This window comes from Triturus cristatus, chromosome 5_2, assembly GCF_964204655.1.
Source record: "Triturus cristatus chromosome 5_2, aTriCri1.1, whole genome shotgun sequence".
Classification (NCBI taxonomy): Eukaryota; Metazoa; Chordata; class Amphibia; order Caudata; family Salamandridae; genus Triturus; species Triturus cristatus.
In genome coordinates, this window is record NC_140588.1 from 390,831,402 (window position 1) to 390,857,776 (window position 26,375).

A 26,375-nucleotide genomic window follows, 5' to 3' on the forward strand; every position below is an offset into this window, starting at 1 on the left:
TGGAACACCACCTGTGTAACCGACGGCAGTGAACCCCACAGAGGCGCTGAATAAAGAATTGTATGTAGCGAGTGGTGTCCCATAAGTTGCCACTCAACCGTGTATGCTTGGTCTTCCCTATTGCCGTACCACCACTCATTATGGACCAGCAGATGCGAGGCTTGGTAGTACGAGTGAATGTCAGAGGACGCTAGCCCCCCGCAATAGGCGGACAAGAAGCATGTTCGCAGAGTTACCCGCACCTTTCCCCCCTCCCACAGAAACTGCCCAAGTGCTGCATTCACCTGTTGGAACCATCAGGGCGGGATCTGATATGGGTGATTTTGTAGCTGGTAGAGGAGCCGGGGAAACGCCACCATCTTAAATATAGCCGATCTGCCATATAATGACAGAGGCATACGGGACCAGGACTTGAGATCTTCACGTATCCGTTCCCACACTGGAACCAGGTTACGCTCCCAGGAGACTGCAGGTATATCTGACAGAAACACACCTAGGTATTTCAGTCCCCCTACCGCCAGCTGAACCGAGAAATCCAAGCGCCCACCCCCGTCCGATCCCCAAGAATCAATAATGTGGATTTACGGGGGTTCATATATAATCCAGAGGTCTTCCCAAAAATCTGCATGGTACGCAGTAGCCGCGGCCCCGTCCTGTCCACAGCTGTGAGAAAGAAAAGAACGTCCTCCGCATATAATGCAATCCTATTTGACAGTCCCAGAGCCCATTCAAATCCCCGTACCTGCACGTCGATGCGCACCCATGCAGCCAATGGCTCCATAGCTAGAGCAAATAAATAAGGGAACAGGGGACAGCCCTGCCGCGTGTCCCGCCTGATAGAAAAAGTGGATGAGATCGCACCAGCCACCCGCACCAACGCTGTCAGGTCAGTGCATAAGAGCGTTAAATAGGAGAGGAAGCGTGGTCCAAGGTTGAGTCTTCGCAGCAATGCGAATAAATACACCCAACTCAGGGAGTCAAACGCCCTGTCCATATTGGCCAATAAGAGCGCCGCCGGTTCTCCCAACTGACGGATAGCCGCCATCACCACGTGCGCCCGCCTGATGTTATGCCTGGTCGCTCTTTGGGGGCATGAACCCAGCCTGGTCCGGGTGGATCAGGGTGGAGATGTGAGGCAAAAGACGATTGGCCAAGGCTTTGGCCAGAATTTTTGCCTCCACATTCAAGAGGGAAATGGGACGATACGAAGCATGCTGCTCCAGGGGCCTGCCCAGCTTATGAAATACCACCACCTCTGCATGTGTCCAATCCGGGGGGGAGTGAGCCCCGCTCCCAAGCCTCCTCCAGCACAGTTCAATAATGAGGGGCCAGCTGCACGAAATAACGTCTAAGGATTTCACTTGGGAACCCGTTGGGTCCCGGCGCCTTCCCGGGATTAAGTTCCCCCAAGGCCGTGCCCAGCTCTTCATCTGTCAGTGGTAGCTCGAACTGATCCCTTACCTCATCCGATATGGTTTGGGGCGGTAGATCGGTTATGAATTTATCTATGGTGGCGGCAGATAAGCAGTCCTTGGGGGCGTACAGATCCGCATAGTATGTGGCAAAGCTTTCCTCAATGGCCAAGGGGTCCGTAATCGGCTCTCCCGCCAGACCCAAGACGCCCGGTAGGGCCTGGGAATGGAAAGTCCCCTGACAGAGTCGATGTAGCATCTTGCTGGATTTGTCTCCCCATTGATATACCCTGCTTCGAGTCGCCAGCCAGGCTTGGCGGGCCTCATCCATCAAAAGGGCGGCATAGTTCTGTTGAGCCATCAGTAATTGTCTCCTAACCTGGCCTCCTCCTGACTCCTGCGTTTGAGTGCTTCTATTCCTGTCTCTGCTTGCAGCAGCTCTTCCTTACACTCCCTACACGCTGCCGTGCACCAAGAAATATCTGCCCCCCTCAGTGTGGGTTTCAGTGCCTCCCACAATATCTCGGCTCTAGAAACGGACCCCGCATTAGCCGTCAGATAGTGATCAATGTCTTCACTCAATTGTTCCTTATAATCATCGTTTTGCAGATGCCATACTGAGAGGTTCCACTTGAACGGTTTTTTCCTCCCACCTATTTGGAGCGTGAGGGCTACCAGGGAGTGAACCTACAGGCCCCGTGGTAGAATTTCCGCTGACACCACCCTGCCAACCACCACCCGGGGAACAAAGAGATAGTCAATTCTGGAGTACGAATCGTGGACCGCAAAGAGGTAGGTGAATTTCCGGCTATCTTTGTGTAGGCGCCGCCATACATCAACCCAATCAAGCCCTGTCACTAAGGAGTATAATCTCGTGGGGCGACCACCCTCTGGACCACCCCCAGCCCTACATCGATCCCTGGCCAGATCCACGACACCATTCCAGTCCACGCCAAACACATATAGTGCATCTGGCATGTCTGCCCAAAGGGTCATAAGCTGCTCGACCAGATTCTATTGCAATGGGGGGGAGCATAGACACTACCCAACACTAAAGGGTCCTCCCCGATCTTGCCCCAGAGAAGTAAATAGCGCCCCTGTGTGTCTGTCCACTGTTTGATATGAGTATAGGGAACCCTGCGGTGTATCAGGGTCGCCACCCCCCATGAATCTCTCATAAAGCCGGAGTGGAAGGTCTGTTGAAACCCATAGCGCTTAAAGCAAAGGGCCTTCATACCCATGAGATGCGTTTCCTGTAGCATAAGGATATCAGCCCCGGCCCGTTTGGCCTGCTGGAGTATGGCCCCACGTTTAATCTTGTCCAGGGCACCACGCACATTCCAACTAATGATGTGGAGAGTACCTGGGGTCACCTGCCCCCTAGTGGGTATGCTGGCCATCTGGGATTGTATCTACAACTGTTACGAGGATGAGGACTTTTCGGTGCATGTGTGAAGAGTAACGGACCATAAGTGAAGATGCGATCTGCGAACCTAAGCAACCCGCATCCAACAAACCCCCCACCCTATACCTCAAAAACACTGAAGCATCTGTCGCGGCGGGACTGACCCTCGACCCCCAACGGGGGGACGAGAGCCACCCCGACCAATGGATCCCCAACTTACAGCCCATGTCTCCTGGGCACGCCCCCGCCAGCAAGAGCCTGGCAGAGACACAGGCCCATGTCAGAGTCTCTCCGATTAGCATCTAGTAGTCTAGAACTCTGCAGTCCCTCACTGACCCATTAATCAGTCTGCCAATGTCTGCCGCCCAAGGTGGAACCCCTCTGGGAGGAAGCGCCACAGGACTGAGAGTGGCGCCGGGATCGTGACCATCTGGTACCCTTCTGCTGTCACCGGGGACCTTTCCAGGCCACCTCGCTCGATGAGGAGTTGGATTCTCTTCCAGGCGGTGTGTGCGCTCTCACCCGTACTGTCTCATCCATCCATTTGAAGACCTCTTCCGGGGTGTCGAAAAAGTGTGTGTGGGAGCGATACACAACCCGTAGGTGGGCAGGAAACAGGAGAGCATATGGAAGCTCGAGGTCTCTCAGGCGGGCCTTCGCTGCCATGAACGATTGCTGCTGTTGCTGCACCAGACGCGTGTAATCAGGAAAAATGAGGATGCGTACATTGTCGTAGAGCAGGGACTCTTTGATCCGGGCCTGTTTCAATATCACATCTCGATCAAGGTAGTTCAATAGCTTTGCTATATTTGGCCGTGGGCGAGCCCCCGGTGGGGGCTTCTGCATGAGTGCCCTGTGGGCCCGCTCCACCACAAAGCAACGGGACAAGGCCTCCGGAGGAAGCCAGCTCTCCAGCCACAGCGTACATGTTGCCCCCCTCGCAGCCCTCCGGAAACCCAACAAAGCGAAGATTATTACGTCGGGCCCGTCCCTCGGCATCTTCCACTCGCAACACAAGCCCCTTCTGAGCAGTCTTCATGGCAGCCACCTTTTTCTTTAGTGTGGTAACATCATCCTCCACTCCAGAAATATGGGTCTCAGCCTCCGTGATGCGTGACACCGCGTTGCGCAAATCCTGTCACAGAAGCATAACATCTGAGCCAACTGCCCCGATTTTAGCATCCAACATGTCCCTGGATTGAGTGATGGCAGCCATGAGCGCCGCATTATCTGGCATAGTCCCCTGCTGTCCTCCGGACGCCCCAGCTACTGCTCCTGGACCAGTAAATTTGTCGATGGGGCCTTGCTTGGGCGAGCCACTACCACCCTTGTCTCTCGTCATGGCCGCCTTCAGGCCCCTTGAAAATAGTCTGAAGCACACCCTTAGTTTACCCCACATTTTTTGTTCATTATATTATAATCCAGTTTGGCGTGCATACACTCTTATGCGCTCCGTTCCTTGGCGCAAATTTAACATTTCATCAAAACATTGTGACACGCAGTAGTCGTGCCCCAGAAGAGTTGCACAGCCTTATGCACATTTGAGAAACATATTCACTCGTACGCCATAGTGTTACCAAAGTTCATCCAATTTTATTTCCATTTTTTTAATCCATTTTCATCCGTCACGTCAAAGAAATGAAGTTCAAAAGTTTTCAGCATTTTAGTTGCTCAGGAATTGCCCATCCGGGCCTATTCACAGGCATGTAAACAAGCTCCATTCCTCCAATACATTTGATTAACCCAATGCATTTCGGTCTGATTTCGACCTTCCTCAGGGGTATCTAAAATGATTAAAAAATGATCATCAGACCCACTCATTTTTAAATAATATTAATGCTCAAGAATTAATCAAAAACCCAAAATTGTATTTACAACGTAAGTTTTATCAATCATAATGAACCACAAACGTAGTGTCCGGATCATATCTCCTGTGTTTGAGTTCAAACCAACTTTATGGTCATTCACTATGAACAAACAAATAATGCCCATCCATTACCATACATCCCTCCCTCTACATTATGCCCATTATTTACCTCCACCAAAAAACCTCCCCATATCAACAGAGACACATATGGCACCCATGCGGTCCGACTGACCGCCGATATGAGCGCCACTTATGGCCCGGGGGGTGGGGAAGAAGAAGTTCTGCACCCACTGAGGGGCCCCAGACAGGCCCAGGGACACGCCGATGATCACCTCAGCCCTCTACCGCCTACCCTTCTACCTCTCTCACGGCTCGATAACGCCACCGAACCCCCTCTGCATTGCGGGTCGAGGGGGGAGAGGTCTGGAAGAGCAGTCCGGGCTACACCAGGCCCGAGGGCCGCGCACACTTTAGGCCTCCCCCGCTGCCAAGGGGGTCCCCGTAGTAGTCAAACAGGGCGCGCGCGCCCTAAGGGCCAGGGGCCCTCGCACAGTGTAGAGACCCCCGCTCCCAGGTACCGCACCTCACCTCCGCAGCCTGATCCAGCCACCCAGCCTGCCAGCCGTTCTCCGCCTCGATCTGTGCCGCGAAGCAGTGGCCGACTCCTCTCCTGCTGCTTCCGTCCGTCGGCCGATCTCAGGGCGCGCCTCTCATCACCTTCGCAGCAATGCTGTACCTAGGCGGCTGCTCTCTCCCCATCTGCGGAGTGCGGCAACCTTGAGTGCGACGCCCCGGTCTCGCGTCGGGCTGTTAGGACACGCCCTCAGAAGGCCTTGTCACGGTCGAGACTCCATTTCGCCACCATGAGCCCCCGCAGGTGCCTCAAAACTGCTCGGGATGATGGCACGGATTTCGCAGGGCTGCAGGTTTGTCGTGACAGTCAATTAGGCATCGGAGAGTCAGGATAAATGAAGGATTTGTTGCGCGCTGGACGGAGCTCGCTCAGCACACGTCCGCCATGCTGGCTTGCCAAGCCACGCCCCGTGGGTAGGTGATTTTAATTGTTCTTCCTGTCCATATATTTCCAACCATGCTTGTGGGTTCCTAAACACATAGGGGCAGCCCCTCCCGCACTTAATTCATACTTCCCAGGGTGCGGCCCTAAACTCTATTATTATGGAAAACGATTTGGGCCTCATTAATGATTTAGCTAGTAACTGCCTAATGCAGTGTCCCACCTTTGTTGGAGGGGGTAGGGAAAGCTTTATCGATGTTATGTTCATCTCACGGAACTTCATAACGCTTGTGGATTTTAAGGTGGAGCCCAACAATGTTAGCGATCATAATCCCTTGATAGCTAACTTTAATATAATAGCCCAGTCTGGAAAAATTGATGATTGCCCTATACATTTCAATTCTAATAAAGGGGTAAGACCCAACTGGAACAAAGCTAACCCATCTGAATTTGAGGCAAAAACTGTTATAGCTAACTATGACTCAATCAAGAGGTGTCTCCATTATGGTTTGTCACCAGCCAAGATCATCCGTGATTTTGAACTGATATGCACAGACATAGCTAAAAACCTGACCAAATCAATTAAGGCCAGGAATCTCCCTGAGACAAGATGGTTTAATGCTGCTTGTTCAAAAGCTCAAAAAATACTAAAATCGGCTCTCCATGCTAATCCTCGTGATTGGGCAGAAATTAAAAATGCCAGGAAGCTTTATAAAACTATAGCTCAGCAGAGCAAGGAAGAACTAAGGTCAATGGCCTGGGATGCCCTGGAGAGAGCTAGCTCCCTCAAAGACTTCAAAAGCTTCTGGGGGGTTACAAATTGTCCCTTTTTTACAGAAGAGGCGAGGAAGATAGATTCGTTGATCCCAGGGGAGGTTTGGGAAACTCATTTTGCGGCCATATTTAATCCTTATAGCCTACATCTAGAGGCTTCAAGTGGGGATCTGTCTTTAAACATAACCTCGCGGTACAAAAGGGGGTGGCGATGGACGGAGCATCAGAACCAATCAAACACTCACACCCAGTCAACAGATCTGGGTTTGATCCATCACCGTTCTTTAGCCCACTCTGCCACCCCAGTTCAGATAAGGCCATATGCAAATCAGTCTGACCCTGTGCCTCATGGGAACAATCCAGCCCGAACTGCCAAGCCATGCCTTCCCTGGACCGGAAACAAGCTTCCTAGGACCGGTTTCTGGCATTTTAGCCGTCTTCAGCCAGGCTTGCTTGAATCCGGTGGCAAAGTGAGCAAGGAACTCACGTCTGAGCATACCCTGCCAACTTATGGCAAACAAAGCGGTACAAAAGGGGGTGGCGATGGACGGAGCATCAGAACCAATCAAACACTCACACCCAGTCAACAGATCTGGGTTTGATCCATCACCGTTCTTTAGCCCACTCTGCCACCCCAGTTCAGATAAGGCCATATGCAAATCAGTCTGACCCTGTGCCTCATGGGAACAGTCCAGCCCGAACTGCCAAGCCATGCCTTCCCTGGACCGGAAACAAGCTTCCTAGGACTGGTTTCTGGCATTTTAGCCGTCTTCAGCCAGGCTTGCTTGAATCCGGTGGCAAAGTGAGCAAGGAACTCACGTCTGAGCATACCCTGCCAACTTATGGCGAACAAAGCGGTACAAAAGGGGGTGGCGATGGACGGAGCATCAGAACCAATCAAACACTCAGACCTACCACGGTAGGTACCAACTCCAGCCTACGCAACAGTAGGGAAGGTGTTGGAATAGTAAGTTATACTATTCCTTATGTTAGAGGGCCATCTGCTGCAAGTCGATGAAATGACTTGCGTTGTAATGGCATCGCATTGTAACAACGCGGTCTTTGTAACAGCGCAATGTAACGGCATCGCGGTGTAATGACTGCGATGTAAAGGTTGTTTCCCTAATGAGCAGTCCATACTGGGACAGATGCTACATACACTTACACAACAATCGCTAATACTGCATAATGCACGATCGAAACAACACACACGGGTTACCCTCCTCCATTTCTTACCTTCATAACCACATGATGTAGCAGTACTCCCAGTGGACATCCCTATGCAAAATGAACTATTCTATTGGATCAGGCCTTGTACAACTCACAGAGACCTGGATAAAAGATGGCGGTTTGGGGTTCAGGGTGGAGGTTAATTTAGTTGGGGTTCCTTTTTCTTTATTGTTTATTCATAGTGACAACAAATAAACAGCAGAAGAGTGAAGCTAGGAAGTCAAAGGCTTTCAACGGGGATCACTCATGTTAAATAAAAGAGCCCTCACTCACCAACCTAGTTGGTGACATGCTTCATCATTGGGCCCCCACCGGAGAGGCCGAGTGCCTCTCCGGTGTGGGGAATAAGAGTGGAAGCTGCAACTTCTCTTTCTCTCTTTCTGTTTATATATATTCATAGTGACAACACTATCACATGTGGAACTGTGGAACGTAAGCACAGTTGACCTTTAAACTACTGTAGGAATGTCAATACGTAAATCATTTACTATCAAAGGGTTTGTAATAATTGATTCATTCTCAGTTGCCACAAGAAACTGATCCGTACTATATAATGCTCAGTAAAATGCAATAAACTATGTGTTAAAAATGAATTAATGGTTATAAGACCTTTCATGCCCCTGTGATGCTTTGTAGAACAGGGTCAGGCTAAAAGGGGTTTGGAAATTTTAGTTTCCCTGAGCATACCGATGAAGATGTTGGGGACGCACATGGGCTGACCACATTACCAACGTCTGGTACTGGAAAGAGAGCAAGGTCAGGAGATGTTAATCATCAACTATTATAACAATCAGCCATACAGTAAAAGGGTGGACATTGTGCTGATGCTGGAAAAATATATAGAAAGATGCTTCCTCAAGAGAGAGAAGAATTTATATGCTGCATGGGTGGGGGATTTTAATGCTCATTTATGTACACATACACCAAAGGACGTATATGTGGAATGGTTGAAATTTGGGGAGAGTGACAATTACATTGTGTATACGATCTGTGTGGGGATGCATTGAATTATTTTTTTATGTTTCTGCTAATAATAAATGTGGTGCGTCAGCGGCTCTCATCCCAGTCTTCACAGGGAGAGGGGGCGGCAAGCAACATTTATTTTGTGCTGATCATATTCAATTTAAATCATATCATCTGTGGTTTCTTCGTAATTGCAAATCGCAAGGGTGATCACAACCTGATTGTGTGAGGGCTTGGTTTGGGCTGTACTGCAGTTAAATCCATCTACCTAGTGAACAAATATGAGGTACCAGGAATAACAGGCAAAGGAATAAATGGGTGAGGGTTTATCCAGTTTCATTTTTATCCATTTTAGTGACTCTGCATGTAAATGATTTTAAGATATATCTGAAAGAAGATGTGAGCAAGGACAAGGTTAAAGCCTCTTTTGATTAGATTTGTGGCTCAATTCAGATTCTTTCTAGGGGCCTCTATGGTTTCATTCACTGAACATGTGCTCATAAATATAAATATGCGAAGGCTGTCAGTCAGTCAAAATAACTTTATTCAGTTTCATACGACACGATAAAAGTTCATAAAATCATCATAACAAACTATTATTTCCGGGGTCAAAATACAAAGTACCATAGTAAACAATTTATACACGTAAATTCATTATATAAGATACGAAACAAAATACACCTTAAAAACAATCTTCTGGTAAAATTACAGTCTATATTACCTGACACTTAATCACAATTATGTCATGCGACTCCCTCCATAAGAATACATCAGTGCTTAATTTTATTTATTTAGGGAATTACACTAATCGGCTTTAGTAGAAACGGCTAATGCAGTTTCCTAATCGCTATAGCTACTTTAATATAATTGGAAACCTTAGTGCATATATCGTAAGTGGCCAGTGAGAATAAATATTAAATCCCTTCAATATAAGAACACGGCCTAATCTTTTTTAAAATCGGAACTAAAAATCTTTGTCTTGGTTTTTTGTAGAGGGGACAAAATAGCATAAAGTGCACAGTGCTCTGAGCTGCCAAATTATCACAAGGGCAAGGCTCCAGTTTATCTTCCCTCACTTAGGGCCTCATGTAGGTAGCCCAATACCGGTCGGTAACGGCCGATTTTCGGTAATTATACCGTTACCGACCGGTATTTAGGCTTTTGCAATGTAGGGTGCACATTACAGGATTCGGTAATTTAGTTGGTGGTAAATGAAGAAAGGCTCTGTAAAAGCATTTTCAAGCGCTTAGAAGTGTGCAATGTAGCAGACATACATGCCCTTAGGGCATGTATGTGTGCCACATGTGCACACATGCAGGAATCAGGGGTGCAACAGGGTGTCAATGTGACACCCTGCCACCCTTGATTGTGCTCCCCCCATTACTGAATCGGTATTTACCGATTCGGTAATGAGGCATACCTTCCCATTGATGCAATCAATGGGAAGGTATGCCTCATTACCGAATCGGTAAATACCGATTCGGTAATTACCGAATTTCTACGAATCGGTAAATTTTACCGAATGAATACCTACATAGCATTTACCACTTCATAAATACCGAATCGGTATGATTCGGTATTTATGAAGTGGTAAATGCCAGGCCACCTACATAAGGCCCTTACTGTTTAGGAAAAGCCACCAAAAAATGCTGGGTAAGTAGGCGTAATCTAGTTAGATAAAATCGAGTCTGTACATTTTTGGTAAAAGTTAGATAAAATTGCTGTTGCTTTGAAGATCAACAAAAGTGGCCTGTTGCATCAGAGTGGGAACGGGATATCTTCGCTCCTGCAGAATGGGCCTCTTTTATAATATTTTTATCATTTTCAGGGATGCTGTCTGGGGCATCAAAATAATCTCCCAAACCTAATTTACAGAAACTGTCCTTTACGAATCGGGGCCAAGGAATTGAGAGAGCTCCATCAAGCGTAATACAATCCTCAATAACCTCTCTGGAGAATACTAGCTCTTCGGACAGCGAAATTTGGGCCCATAAAAGCGGGCGGGCATTTTCTATGCGATCCTCCACAAAATCGAGCCCCAGTTCTTGATGACAGAAGATGGTGGGAGCACTATTTGGAGTCATCAATAGTCTTTTGATAAACTTGTTTTCCACGACTTGTAGTTGTTGACTGTTACGGTATCCCCACACTCCTGCCCCGTTTGTTTTGTAAAGTGTGACCAGCTCAGTCACTGGCTTATGACCCAGCTTTCTGGCAAAGCGGAAAAGCCCCTCAACTACCCTACCTGCTTGTTGTCCCCTTGCTGTGACGAGCAGATCCCAACTCAGCCTATTAGTTAGTAGTATTAGTAGTAAAAGCACGTGTTGTAACATGCTATATTCGCTCATTCTGTTCTAGAGTGTTCAGACCCATGCCGTGATGACGTAAGGGCAGTTGATGGGTGGCTACTGGTGTGAGCAGGAGTTGTATCCGGTGGGGCTGCACCTTCTGGAATTAAAGCCATTTATTACTACATCCAGTGTGCCTTACATTCTTAACAATTTGGTGACTATCACAGGATTGGCACCACTGTACGGGCCAGCACGTGTGTAGAGCATAATTTTTTTCTCTTTGATCTTTTATATATTTGGCTTTCCTTGTGGGTGCCGGCCCGTCCTGTTTGTCCCACATCTGTTGTTGGTGCTTTTGGTGTACCCTACAGTGCATTTTCTTTGGATACTTTCTTTGGATACTGACATTTTGAATAAGACAGTCTGGCATTGTTTCAAATTTTAGCGGACACTTACGGAATTATCCTTCCCGTGGATTCTTGTTTTGGATTTCTCGCATCAAAGTGGTCTGGAACGCAACAAGAAGGCTACGCACACTCTAGCCTTAGCGTATCTTTTTGGCACGTCAACGCGCCACATCACGTCGTTGCGTGAATTATGTGCGACCATCTTGGTACGCTTCTATGTGTTGCCAACATTGAGTCTCAAAGAGTTTAAGTGCTTTCAATGTTCATCTTGCTCCACCTGGTGTTAGTTTCTTCTACGATTGTGTTGCAATGGATTCCTGATATATACCAGAACCTCATGGTGAGTAATTCATTTTGTTAGCAATTTGGAGTACATTTGAATACTTCTGGAGTTGAGGCGTGCCAGTAAATTTTATGCCTGTTAGAAAGGAATTACTAATGACTGCTCATGGGTAAAGTTTAGACGCTTATCATTTACTTACCAAACAATTCCCTTGTCTTCTTCTGCTACTTAATTCTGTTTCACACAAGGAGTGTAATTTTGCAATTTAAGTACTCCATTTTTTTTGTTGCAGCAATGTGTGCACAGAGCTACATGTTAGCACCATCCCAATGCTTTTGGCCGATAGGTGGTTCACCTTGTATGAAGTGGTCAGAATTGGTAGGCATATTTTTTTGACTATATTGAGACTTTGGATATCCAAGGAAAGATGACAGCTGCGCAGAAAAAATAAATGTTCTTACATTCTGTGGGGCCTGAGGGACTTAAAGAATGTAATCAAATGTCCAGGGTTGGTGGGGGTGGTGATGAAAATGTGTTACAGCAATTTCTGATTTCGACCATTACTTTTCACTGAAAGTTTGCATTGGAAGTTTAAGGCACAAATTCCTTCAGAGAAAGCAAGGCCAATGAATCGGTAGACAGTTATGTTTCTGCGTTAAGAGCGTTGTCCTTAGATACTAAATTTGAAAGGTTACAGGAGGATATTATCTGGGATCAGGTAGTGATGTATGTGAAAGATCCTGCCATCCAAGAGAGACTGTGGGTGAATGGTGATGCTAATCTTGATTATATTTTAGCCATAGTAAGGAAGGCGGAAATGGCGCTAAAGAAGTAAAGAATGAGAATGGCAGCAAAGACAGTGGAGCTGTGGCTAAGGTGGGGTGGAGTAGTGTGAAGAGTGAGGTGTACAATAAGAAGAAACCTGTGGACACGAAGGATCGTGTTGTAGACTTTAACAGGGACAAGTGTAGATGTTACAGGTGTGACAGTCAGTTTCATCTCGCTAACAACAAAATTTGCCCTGCTAGCAAGCAAAAGTGTACTGTGTGAGGTATCATTGGAACTTTGCGAAGGTGTGCAAAAAAGGCAAAAACAACAGGGTCAATTGTGTAGAAGATGATGATTATAGCGAGGGAGAACTTGAGAGCCAAGGCACAGGCGAAAACAGTTAATTTGTGCTAAACATAAAAGATACTTCACCAGCTATTTTGAATATTGATAATATTATGATTTAAAAGAAGCCTATTTTTGACATGACTATTGGGGGAGCGGAGATTCAAATGTATGCTGACTCTGGGTCTCCCTACTCCATAATTAACGAGAATGTGTGGACATCCAAGTTCGTAGAAAGGTTGGGAGCCAAATTAGAGTTATCAAATATTAATCCAGAGGGGTATTTGGTGAGAAAATAGAAATCATTCGTTTCTGTACACTTGTTTTTAGGTTTAAGAACCACAAATGTGTGGCTAAATTATATGTGTCCAAACTGTTTTGGGTTGGTTCGAGCAAGGTAAACTCGACATTGTACTAAACCCGAACAGTCCTGAACCTGTCATGGTGTTTGGTGAGTACAATGGATGTGTTAGAGAGATGCTAAATAAGTTTCCTGAAGTTTTTAGACATGGCATTGGGGAACTAGTCAATATCAAACACAGGATTGTCTTAAAAGAAAATGCATGTCCTATAGTGGTGAGGAATGAGGTGGAAAAGGAGCTTAAAAAATTGGTTGAGGAAGACACATTGAGAAAATTGAATCTTCAGAGTGGGTGTCTCTCATTGTAGTCGAACTAATGGCAATATCAGATTGTGCTTTGACTTTGTCATTGATCAGTTTCCTTCACCACGTATCACTGAAATGTTGGCAATGGTGGGCAAAGCCAAATTCTTCTCATGCATTAATCTGTCGGCTGCCTACCACCAGATCGTACTGCACGATAGTTGCAAAAGTGATACTGATTTCATCACACTGTTTGGCTCTTATCAATTTAAGACAATGCCATTTGCACTCGCCTCAGCAGCTGCGGTATTTCAACTTATTATGCATGATCTGTTTGGGGATTGTAAGAATGCTGTTTGCTTCCAGGATGATATTCTTGTTTATCGTAGCAACAGAGCGGAGCATGATGACACTTTGGAGAAAGTTTTGGAAATGTTGTGTGATAATGGATTAACTGTGAAACACTTGAAATTCAAATTTGTTCAGTTACATAGTTGAGACATGTGCTTTGTGAGGAAGGAACCAAACCCAAACCTGATCTTGTTTAGGCCATTCGCTTAGCACCGTGACCGAATTCCAAGGATGGTGTGAGGTCATTCTTGGGTTTAACTGAATTTTATTTTTTTGTACATACAGAATTTTCCTGCAGAACTTTCTATATTAGGCAATTATTAAAAAACAAGAACAGGTTTGTCTGGTACATGAAATTGAAAAGGAGTTCCAGGATGTGAAGATATCAATAGCCGGAGCGGCCTCTTTGAGTGGTTTGGGAGCTGTGCTGGCACAAAACCTGAAAATTGTGCTGAGTCTATCATAGCGTATGCTTCAAGGGTATAGTCTCCTACTGAGAAGTATTCTGCCATTGAGAGGGAGACTTACGCTTGGGCTCTGGAGCATATTAGGCCTTTTATTTGGGGCAAACAGTGTGAAATTAGAAGTGATCACAAACCATTAGTACAGTTACTTACCACTGAAGGGATGATCAAAGCTTCGGCAAGGATGGCTAGGATGTCTATGAGGCTACAGGACTTCATTTATAAAGTAGTTTAAGTACCAGGCAAGGATAATGTGAAAGCTGATTTTTTGTCCAGACTACAGTTACCTATGAAGGAGAGTATTCAAGATGAATGGGATGATTTCATATCGCTTTAGTACATGATGAAAGTGCTATGCCTATTACAAAAAGAAGTTTGGGGTGAAGAATATTTGAAAGATAAAATTTTGCAGGAACTGCAGAGAGGTATTGTTGGGGGTTGGCCTACCAAGAGGCACATTCTCTCATAATTTAGAAGTTTTTGGGGGGTGAGAAACGAATTGCCATTTGTAAATGGTACTGTTTGGAGATGTGATAGAGCTGTTCCTCCAGTAACGCTAAGACGCACTGTAGTTAAATATGGTCATGAGGGACACAGTGGTATTGTTAAAACTAAACAGTCGGTGAAGAAAGACTCTTGGTGGCCTGGTTTAGATAATTTTGTAGAACGCATGGTTAGAAGTTGTGTTAGTTGTGCAAATGCAGACAAGTCCTTAAAACACTGAGGCCCAATATGTGAGAGCATGCTATCCCTAATGGCCTTTGGCAAACCATTCCTATGGATATTATGGGGCCAGTTGGTTCAAAGGGTAAATATATTGTGGCTGCTATTGATGTGTTTTTGAAAAGACCGGTCATAAAAGTGTGGAGAGAGTAGACACTGATGTTGTGTTCTCTTTTACGGATGAAGTTTTTACTAAAGAGGGGTTACCTTTCACTGACAATGAGGTACAGTTTTTATCTAATAAGGCAAATGATTATTTTCAGAGAGTTGGGATGAAACACTGCACAACTTCCTTGTATAATCCCAGTGACAATGGTATTATTGAAAGGTTTAACAGAGTGCTCAAAGGAGCTATACAAATTGCAGGTGTGGACAATGACAAGTGGGAAATACAAGTGTTGAAGGCTGTGTGGAAGTATGTGATTACTACTAATGACATGACAAATTGTTTTCCTTTCGAGATCATGAGAGGCGGATTATCTAGAATCAATAGTAATCCCTCTTGGTTAGTAGGATCCACAAAAGGTTCTGTAAATATGGACGAGATAAAAGAGAAAATTGAAAGAACCCATATTGTCAACAAGTGTAGTTTTGAACAGAAAAAAGAATCAAAGAAAGATCCTGTGAATCAGAGTGGTATGCTGATGAAAGTAAACAAAACCATGGAAAGTAAGCAAGGGAACAGTCAGTACATGGGACCTTTTGTTGTAAAGGACGTCTTAAAAAATTCAGTGAGACTCTGAATGGCTAGGTGTGGAATTTAAGCAGAATTGCTGTTCTTAAGGGAGATTTTTTTTGTATACAAGGAAGAAGGCACTAAACTTAGTTATGATTTTGATGTGGGAGAGTGTGTTTCAGATGATATGATGACAAGTGGACAAATTGGAATTGACTTGCCACAGATTTCTGGAAGTGGCAAGGGAAACTGTGTACAAAGTTGTAGTAGAGATCCAGTTGTTCACAGCTCTGAGAGTGATGTGGAAAACGCTGTTCTGCATGATGAAGAAGGACAAAGTGTTCACAAATCTTGTAACAAAGTCATGCCTAGTGTGTTAAAAACAAACACACTCGCAAGAGACCTGGGTGGTTATCAAATTTTGTTGCTCGGATTAAAAATAAGTTGTACATCTAATTTGTTGTATTGTTATGTTCTGTTTTTCCATTTGTTTTGTTTTATTACAGGAGGAAGATGGGTTGTGTAAGAGTATGTAGCATCGGTTCCGGCCCCGGACTGCTCATTCTGTTCTAGTCGTCATGTCCGTGCCATGGCGACATAAGGGCAGTTGATGGGTGGCTACTGGTGTTAGCAAGCGTTGTATCCGGTAGTGCAACACCTTCTTGAATTACTACGTCCAGTGTGCCTGACATCCTTAACAGCGATGAATGTTACTTGGTTTCAGTTTGGTCTTGAAAGGCTTCCAATAATGCATCCCAACTCATGGCTATAGGCCTCTTAAGGAGACAATTGTATTTTCCACTGCATAGGACGTAGCTCTCCAACGTGCTCCAGCGTATTAGCTCCTCTCTCCAGCCTAAGAACAACAGCGCCCAAGGGGATTTCCAGTGTCTAGTAATTTGTCGCTTTGCTAAGAGAAGCACCCGATCTACAAACCTGGCTGTGACTTTAAAGCTCTTGGGTCTTGGATACAGACCCATAAGACAATGTTCCATATTATCCCAGTGGGCTGCTCCCGTCTGTGTGGATAGTGTGTCCCGTATACCCTACTAGTGAGCAGCCAGTACTGGACAGGTCCACAGCATATGTAGGAGATGCACAGCATCTGCAGGACATCTGGGTCATGTATGGGAAGCTGCAGGGACAATTTCATGTAGTTTCAACAGTGTCAGTATCTCCTCTCTAGGATTGAAAATTGTATAAATTTGAATCGTGAATTACGGGACATCTTGCCCGGGTATTCCAGAAAAAAGCGTCATTCCTTATCATACAGAGCACGGGCCAGATCGTTCTCTGAATTAGTTCACAGGACATTCAGAGGTATGTTTATATGTGTGCGTATTCCTGTATAAAGCCATTTAACTAAGTATCTACTGTGCCCCATGCCATAGACCACTTGTATTAGTGTGTGAGTAGTAGGCTCAAGTCCCATCGGTGCCCAGGGGCTAAGGAGGTATTTCATCAGGAAAAGGGATTCTGGTAGACCATTTAGCTGCATGAATTCTTGGTGTGACATAAGCAAGCCTTACGTAAACAGGTCCCTATTGTCGTAATCTGTGCTTTCTCCCAGGTGAGCGACCTAGTCGCTCTGAGTGCAGGAGTACTCCTGGATGCACCCTGAGGAGTGGGAAACCTCTCTAATGTATGTTAGGGGCATAGTTGGGAGGTGAGTTTCTATACCAAGAGGCACTTTTCCAATAGATCAGTGCGATCTGAATTTGTAGTGGGAGGTGGGTTGGTTTCAGTGTCCCTATTAGTAATAATGGGTGGAGTTTGCCAGACTTCAACATTTAGTTTGCGTAGGCTTTTTCCTCCAAGTGATGTTTTGCTAGCCAGTATGATAGCCATTCAATCTGTCGTGCCAAGCAATAGGCTTTAAAGTCAGGAGCACCCATACCCCCCTCATCTGTGGCAGCTGAATTTTGATTACGCTAACACTACGTCGCCATGTAGCCCACATGAGCTCGATCAACAGTGAGTCTAGTAAGTTAAAAATCTTTGCAGGGACTACCACGGCAGATTGACAAAGTAGTAAACCAAATGGTGCAACATCACCATTTTCAACAGTGCTATCCAGCCTGCCACGGTTAGTGGCAATGACACCCAAAGGTTTACGCTGGATTTTAGCGATGTAATGGCTCTCTCAAGATGTCCAGCTATTAAGTATTCAAGGCTCCTGTAAATCTGGATGCCCAGATACCAGAAGGTTTTGGGCCCTACATGTATAGTATATGAACCTAGGGGTAATGTTGCACGTCTTGTATAATCAAGGAAGGCAAATGTGTAGGATTTGGTTGGGTTGATCCATAGGTCAAATCTATGTCAAGATCCCATATTTATATAATCAAATCATCTGCATACATGGAAACAGTAAGGACCATTGGTCCTTGCGAGATCCCACAGGGGAAGGCCACTTAGCAAGCTGTTGAGCCAGTGGCTCCATGTCCAAAATGAATAGCCGTGGCAATACGGACACCCCTGTCTGGTGCAGCGGAACACTGAAGACTGCTGATATATGTGCACTTATCCGTGACCTGGCCATGGGTGTCAGTAGATAAGAGCTGGATCCACTGTATGAAGGCTGGAGGGATATTGAATTTTGCAAGGGCTGAGAACATATAATCCCACCCCAGTGTGTCAAATGCATGTTGCAAATACAGAGAAATGCAGCCTGCCTTGTTCATATGCTGCCTCCATCAACTGGTAGAGGCATCTGTTATTTAGGCTGGTGCTGCCCAGGTTTCGAATCCATACTTATCGGCCAGGATCAGCTGAGGAAGCAAGGGAAGTAGTCTTCCCTCTAACACTTTGCTCAATATTTTATATTCTGTATTGAGAAGTGAAAGGGGTCAATAAAATTATAGGTCTTCTGGGTTGCGACCCGGTTCGAGTAAAGATGTGACCAACACCTGTCGGGTAGTGAGTGTCAGTGAGCCCTCATCTAGTGATGAGTTATATAGACCCTCCAATTGAGGAACCAGGCGGGAAGCAAATGTGGTATAAAATTCCATAGCCAGTCGATCCAACCCCACCGTTTTGTTACGTGCCATTTCATTTATAGCAAGGTGGATCTCCCCGGGTGTCAGAGGGAACTTTGGACTCCCTTTCTATAGCAGATACCTGAGGTGGTCTTAAATCATTCATCATTCACTATGCTGCCACGTGTCGGGGGGTGGTAGTGCAGCGTACACCTCTCAGCAGTACTCTCAAAAGGCAGAGTTAATCGCTGCCTGTGTTGTGCAGTGAGTATGTGTGGGTGTGGGTGTGAGTATTGACAGCAGCGTAGATGGTGGAGGTGGCTAGCTCATATGTGCCAAAAGTGCCCCCGCCTTATCTCCGTCAGTGTGGAGTTTCTGTGTGCATGTTGCGTTGTCTATGACTCGAAGGTGCTCCAAGAGTTCAGCATATTTTTTACTGGCCTCTTGGGCAGTTCACTTGCCCATGTATCATCCAATAGGGATTCACATTCCAGGAGCCCCAACTTGGTCTCCAATATGAAGGGGGTCTTGAGCAATCAATCAGCGTGTGGAGATGGAGGGTTCTTATGTAAGGCGACCATAAGAGACTTATTGGAGGTAGAGCAATTGTGATCGAACCAACCTGGACTACCAGTACCAAACTGAATGGCAAATATATTTAACCCCTCTTGAACACCCTGAGATATATTGAGGAAATCTGCCTTCATTTCAGCATTGTTAGAGACATCGTCCAAACAAATATCAAAAGCATTCTTGCGAGCGGTAACTAGTTTCTCCATAAATTTATCAGGGTGAACCAAAAATCAACGTAGGGAGACACCATTACAAGTAGTTACTACAGCATTATCAATGTATCATTTTACAGAAAAAAAAATTCTGACCCCACTTGAGCATAACAATAATACTCTGTGTGAAGTTATCGCTTATTGAGATGGTATGAGTAGTGAAGTCAGATAAAAAGGTATCAAGTTTAAGGGAGGATAAAATATATTCAACGCGTTCCCCTGCAACTAAGCAGATGTCAGAATATCATCTGATATAAATTGCACACAAAGGTAAAAATAATCATCACATATACAGTCACGTATTTAATTATAAGTCATGGCCATTAGACTTTAACAATAAGTTCTATTTATCCCACTAAATACAGAATCAATTTGAGAGCTTTCATATTTCTAAGATCTTTGTATAGCTCGCAGCTTATAACCATACTATATTATTAGCTAGATGATATCCAATTAATTAAATTTTCAGGTATCTTTTTCCTGATAGTAGGCAATCATTTTCCATCATGTGCCTATCAAAGAACCTAGTTGCTACTCCATATATAATCAACATATATTATATATGAAATATATATTATTATCTGCTTATATCAAGACAGTATTGTCGGTTTCCCAAAAAAACTTTTTCAGATGGTCCTTTTCCCTTTTCCCTCATTTATCTCATTATCTCCAGAGTTGCAGATTTTATCTCTCCCATTAAAAATATTCCTACAAGATAAGTCACGGTCTGGCATATGAACATCAAATTACCAACCTATTGGCTTGAAAACAAATAAATATCCCTTTCCCTACAAGGAATCACCGAATAGGCAAGTAAATATCCTATTCCCTCATCATTTATCCTACATAAACACCTTTGCAATAACAATTTCCTCTAATCCTGTTATGTTTCTTGTTATAGAAAAAAAGAGGAAAGAAAAAATACTTTTCGCCGAGATTTTCCCCAAACTTATACATGTCAATGATCCACCTCTTGCTAACTACATAAGTAAGCATCATATTATTCATAACAGCTTCTCCTTAACCCTTTTTGTCACGGGTGTTTTACGCATTCACAATTATGAGGAATATTTATAGACCACAAATTCTTTGGGTATCATTTTATCACACACACTATTATTTCTTCGTTTTTCATTCACACTCATTTCTCTCTTATCTTTTTTCTTTTTCACTTTCTCTTCTATTTTCTTCTTTTTTCCTTTCCTCCTCTCTTTTTTCTACCCTTTCCTTCTGGAAGTATCACTTGAATGAAATTACCAGTCGCATATAATTCCTTAAAGAAAAGTACTATTTTCCAGACAAACTCAGCATTGTTAATTAAAGTCATAGCACAGAATTGTATGTATAATAATTATTGTTTTAATTAATTCTCTAGATTTGTTGTGGCTACTCCTGACGAAGGCACTCTGTGCCGAAACGCGCGTCGTGAAGAATTCTTATTTTTGCCACTATGTGTAACATATACTGCTGATTTGTATCATTGAAAATCTCAATTTTATTGTATATTGTTATTTTATTACATGTGATTTTATATGTCTTTTTTATTAAAATTGTGAATTGCATTAATTGCTTGTTTTTTCATTTCTGTGCTTTATCAATTTGAACTATTAGTCTCATACGTTGCCTGGGAACTATATTTTCCATTGTGTAAAATATATTCAATAACAGTGTTGTACCCACGACCATTAAAGGTAGAGTCAAAAGAAAAAGGGGAAGTACATACTTTGTTTGAAAAGGTAAGATCATACTTTGACATAAGTTCATTCAGCTTTACACTATACTCAATATGAAGGAAATTAGATTGATCGTTATCAAATATGTCCACCATACCACAGAGTTTATTAGAAGGAAAACAAGATAAATGGATATTAAAATTACCAACCCACAATATGACAAAACTCCGTCCCTTTACAGCTACATAAATTGTCCAACTCAGAATCAAGTTGACCCAAAGCATTGAGGATGTCAGATAAAAGAGCATTGTTATAAAAAATTAACAAGAATAAAGTTTAAACAAGACGACAATTCAATAACAGTGATTAGGTGATTAGGTGATAAAGAGATTTAAAGACTGATTTGATTTTAACGTTAGGTCAAATTCGAAACAAAAGTTGATCTAACAACATGAGAGGAAACTCCGGGTAGGTGAAAAGTTATATATCTATTAATTGGAACAGGTTCAACAGTCCAGGTTTCCTGCAAGAAGAGAATTTGAAAACTATTAACACAATCCGCCCAAAGAGGGAACAGCACCTTTGAGTGTAAACCTGCTACATTCCAAAATAGGACACTAGACTGAGGTTGATGGGACTGAGTCTTCAGCAAAGAAACTCAAGGAGTATGATTGATCACATAAGGTAACACAGAATACAAGAGGTATTTGGCACTGTTGCACAAACCTCAGAGTTTAGTAAAGATGATACAAACTCCACCTTGGAAGGGCTGAGTGTCACAGATCTAGCAAAAAGCCAATCTATTTCATCCAGCTCAGCCAAGGGAGAAAAGCGGTTGGCAGTGGCAATCACGGGCTGGACTGGAAGTGACTGGACAGGGGCAGGACCACGAGAGGTGCTGAGCCCTCCATTAAAGATGACAGGGCGATAAAAATAACCTAATGAAAAGGCCAAGATTTGATTAGAAGATATAAGTTGTGAGTTCGATTTAGTTCTGTGGAGGATAGGCTCTACCAAACTCGGCAATTTAAAGGACATGACCACACATTCGCCAGGAAGAGATATAGTTCTCCTGCTCACCCAGTGAATAGATTTATTCTTTAGACTTTCACATGATTCGGAATCAAGGTGAGAAAGAGTCGGAACATTTGCCAACATCACCACCTATGGAGCAGCTTGAGGGGGACGATCAAGAACACTAGGCGAACACCCCCCATAGTGGAACAGAAGCAAACGAGGGGTGTTTATTTTTAGACTGTACAGAAAGATGAGAGGACTTAAATCCTGTGTGATTACCAGCTGAAATGGCCGTTGACATGCTCGTCGGAGGATCGTACGGGAGCCTTAAAGGGCCTTGATGAATGAAGTGATGGTATGGTAGCGGGAGGTAAAGCACTAGTCGGGTTCCATAGGATTGTAAGATGTTTAGCCGGCCAGCGTTGCTCTATCTACAAAGGCTGCTACAAGGAGAACTGGATTACTGGAAGCAAAAAATGCTGCTTTTGCTGTACCTTTGATTTTTTGGTTTAATAGATCTTCAAATAAGAAGATAATTGTCATTAAGGGTAATTGTGGCACAGCCAATAATAAATGAAGCTTGCAAGCCAGCCAGTATTTTCATTGCAGGAGATACTCTCGACGAAGTTAATTGCTGCCATATTGTCAGGCACATGCAAATTGGTCAGAGGTACAAATGGCTTAATACATGAGTCAACATGGCAAATGGATCATTGACAATCTGTACAGTAAGCCTACTTGGAGATTTAATCTAATTTTTATGAATATCGGGAACAGGTAAAAAGACCTATTCTGAGCAGGACTGGCAGCAAGATGATCAGATGTGGCACGTTCTATAATCTAGTTGGTTAGTAGGGGACTGTCACAGTTGACAAATTATGGACTGGTGGTGGGGATAGTTCTCTATGGGTAATGCTTTTGGTGGTAGACAAAGAGCAGAGAGGAATACAGTAGCATGTGAGGGCTACAAAGAAGGGTGGAGAAAGTGCCGGGGTACAGGCTTTAAAAGCAGAGATGGTAGGGGTGTGGTTGGGGCAGGCTAGTTCTCTGGGCCCACGTGACTGGGAATGCCATTATTTCTGGCTATTTATAATTAGGTTGCCATTATTTTAAGTAGGTTTCAAGGAGGGTTTTGGATATGGGAATGGGACAGAGCATAGGTTTTTGTGGATATTAAGGTGCTAACTCGGTCAGTGAGAAGGGAGACGGCTACGACCTGCAGTGACTATAAGCAAGATAGTACATGTGTAGGCGGATGAGGATGACAATAGACTTTGGAGGGTTTGGAGAGCATGCAGAGAGATAATGTTCCTACTGGGGTCAATGTTCTGATTGGGGCTAGCGGATAATGCAGTAATGGTGTGGTTCTAGTGGCATGAGGCGGGGGACAATTGCGGCCCACATAGGGGTAATTTGGTAAAAACAGGCCTAGAATAGAGATATTCATGATTCACCTGGGGGTTAAGTCCTGGGATAGCTTACAGGGTTTGTGTGGTGGAAACAAATGCAGAAGAATTTAAGTTCATGCAATTGGGATGGCATTGAAGTGTTTTCGTATTAACTTATGCCCAGCAGGTTTGGTGGGGTTTGCACAAAGGGATGCAGGTTTGGTAATGGGGAGGTGTCTGGTTTTGCAAGGTGGGGTAAATGAGAATACTGAGGCATGTTAGGATGGGTTATGAATGGCATGTGTTGTTGTGGCAGGACGGGGTGCGTTTCTGCTTGTTGGAAAAAATTGCGTATTTAGATAAGGTGACTGGAGGCACTTAGGGGCAGTTTTACAAGCCCCTTGTGCCACTTTTGCGTCACTTTTAACATGGGCGCAAGGGACTTGTAAATCTGCCCCTTAGTTGTTGTTGGGGATAGAGATGGACGCATCGGTTAAGGGTTTTTCTGGGGGTGGAAAGAGAGAGTTCAAGGTATGGCGGGGAGACCTGGGAAGGTTAAAGTACAGGCAAAGATTTTATTAAGGAGTGGATCGGGGGCAGCCTGGGCCTATTGAGGGTCGGTTTGAAAGGAAGTTGATAAGGATTCTGAAGTAGGAAATAGGCTTAAAAAATATAACATATAAATGGGTTGAAAGTGTTTGGCGTTAAAAGTAGCAGGAAGCTTGAGAGACTCAAAGGGTGGGTAATGTTGAGGGGTGGAGGAATGGTTAGAACCGATTGTTAGGACATTGTTTAGTGTGTGCAGCTAAGCTGAAGGATTGACAGGAATTGTGATTTCTTCTTGGACCCAATACAGCGGCCTTTACAACAAACAGCAAATGTGTCTAGAGTGATCCTTCTGTTTCGATATTACCCTCAGTTCATTTAAACAATTTATAGGCCTCAGTACCAGAAACATTGTGCAACTGATCATGGCTGTTTAATGAAAACGAAACTGGCATCTAAAAGCAAGCTCTTACAAAAGGCCCCTGATATAGAATATTGGCAACAAGGCCCTTCACTTTACCACGTCAATGTGGCATGTAATTGGATTAAGTGATTTGGGTGCCTACAAAAGCCTTTCACGACTTGACCTGACATAACATTTTGCCAGTGCTGCAGGGGCCTTGAAGTCAAGGAAAGGCAACGTTAGCTAAAGTATGCGCCAAGGGAACACAGGGGATTCTGCACAGGGGTACCAGATGGTTCTGGGCCACCAGGACAAAACTTCTCCCCATATCTCCATTCCTTTCACCAATCTTTGTTTTATCATGTGCATTATGCCGTGGATGCATAATTCCAATGGCCTTGAAAAAGAAAGAAAGGAGGGTTTGTCAAGTAATATAGATAACTCGATCTGTGTGTTTGTTTCGTTGCTAAGTGATACTGGTTGTGCCTGGAGGTAGTTTTGTCAGCATAGTAGGCCATCGACCACTGAAGCATTTCTTCGTTGTAACGGCGTTTGACTTGTTTACATAGTTGAAAGGTGACCACGAAATAAAATGTAATGCAGAACATCGGAATTTTAAGTAAAACGTACTCTAGCAAACAAAGTGGCGCACGCACCCTGTAATAACTCGGTACATTTGTATAGCGTACTAATCATCCCTAAGGGCCTCAAGGGGCTGGGGAGATTAGGTGAGCTATTGCCCAAAGTCACAGGGTGGTGGACTGAGCTACCGCCGGCTCTGGGATTTGAACAGTGAGCCCAGTGCTCTGGAGCCAGCCGCCCTGGTCACTGCGTGTAGGAGAGTAGGATCTGCTTCACATTGGTACCCCCACTTTTTGCTGGTGTTTCACTGTTTTTCGACCTTAGTCTGGCTGTGGCCCTGCTAATCAGGACCCCAGCCTAGCTGCTTCCTCTCTCAAATGGTTTGCCTGGGTAAGGTGGTGCATGCACTCCTTACTGTGGTGGGCTATCTATATCACTACCATTGCCCACACATATAAAACCTATAAGTCACTCCTATGGCAGGCCTTAACAATCCTGAAGGCAGAGTGCTTGGTTTTTATGTGAGAGGGTGCCCCTGCAGGAGCAGAGCCCCTCTGCAGCATTCAGAGTCCCTCCTCTGATGCTGTTTGTGGTGCAGCCTGACCATATATTCTTAAGTACATTATAACCTTGCGATAAATGCTAACTTTGGACTGGCTGCACAGAAACATGTTGTGTTTGGTGTCAAACACTTTAGAATACTACCCCCCCTCCTGCCAGTTCTGGCGGCGGGGGTAGCATTCGACCCTTCTAGAGGGAGAGACAAGTACACACTGGTCTAACCGGTGAAGACTTTCTAAAGCCCTGGCATCACAAAATAGATGCCTCTGCCACAGGCACGGGTCCGGCCTCCTACTGCCGACCGAAACTCCGGTAGGGGAGGCCTGTACAATAGGTTTCCTGTCACAGGGAGGTGTAACCGCCTCCCCAGACAGGCTGATGTGTATTGGGGCTGGGCGGGAGCACTCTCTGGTGCTTTGAAGTCCTGCACTGGGGGCACACTTGGTGTCCTTGCGCATAGTCCAGTTCAAACCGGTTGCAGGGGCTACCTGACCCTGCTCTGGCGCGAAACTGGACAAAGGAAATGGGTGTAACCACCCCTCTTTCCAAACCCTCCCATAGGTGGGTCCCCAGAGTATGTCCAACCCCCTATCTTAGTATAAATATAGAAACCCAGTCCTTGAGACTTTAGATTACCCTGGACGAAACTCTGCAACATATACCCTGGACCTTCAACTGTCTATTTCGACTAGAAGACTGAAGAAATCTCCCTTGTGGTCAAGGAGTGACTCCCCTGCTTGGCAGGAACCAAAGAAGCAACTGTCCGGTCTGCAACTCTGAAGCTCCCGCCGGACGCCGAAGTCTTTCATCACCAGAGGTGGATTTCCAGACTTCCCCGAGGCTACCCTGAGTCCACAGCAAAGC

General features: G+C 44.8%; 1 protein-coding gene and 1 long non-coding RNA gene across 7 annotated transcripts in view; one reads left to right on the forward strand and one right to left on the reverse strand.

Moving 5' to 3' along the window:
* LOC146823052 (uncharacterized) overlaps positions 1-26,375 on the reverse strand; it is a 339,929-nt gene that overhangs the window by 279,287 nt on the left and 34,267 nt on the right. The gene's annotated exons all lie outside the window — the stretch shown is intronic.
* The window catches only part of LOC146823053 (N-acetyllactosaminide beta-1,6-N-acetylglucosaminyl-transferase-like), a 361,189-nt gene that overhangs the window by 104,693 nt on the left and 230,121 nt on the right, over positions 1-26,375 (forward strand). Inside the window, exon 3 of one of the 4 annotated variants that reach the window (XM_085607259.1) lies at positions 16,085-20,903. The exons of the other annotated variants lie outside the window; for them this stretch is intronic. Coding sequence (XP_085463385.1) covers positions 16,085-16,104 — 20 coding nt within the window. The 3' untranslated portion in view covers positions 16,105-20,903. Of the gene's footprint in view, positions 1-16,084; positions 20,904-26,375 lie in introns of those variants that run through there. 4 annotated transcript variants of the gene reach the window in all.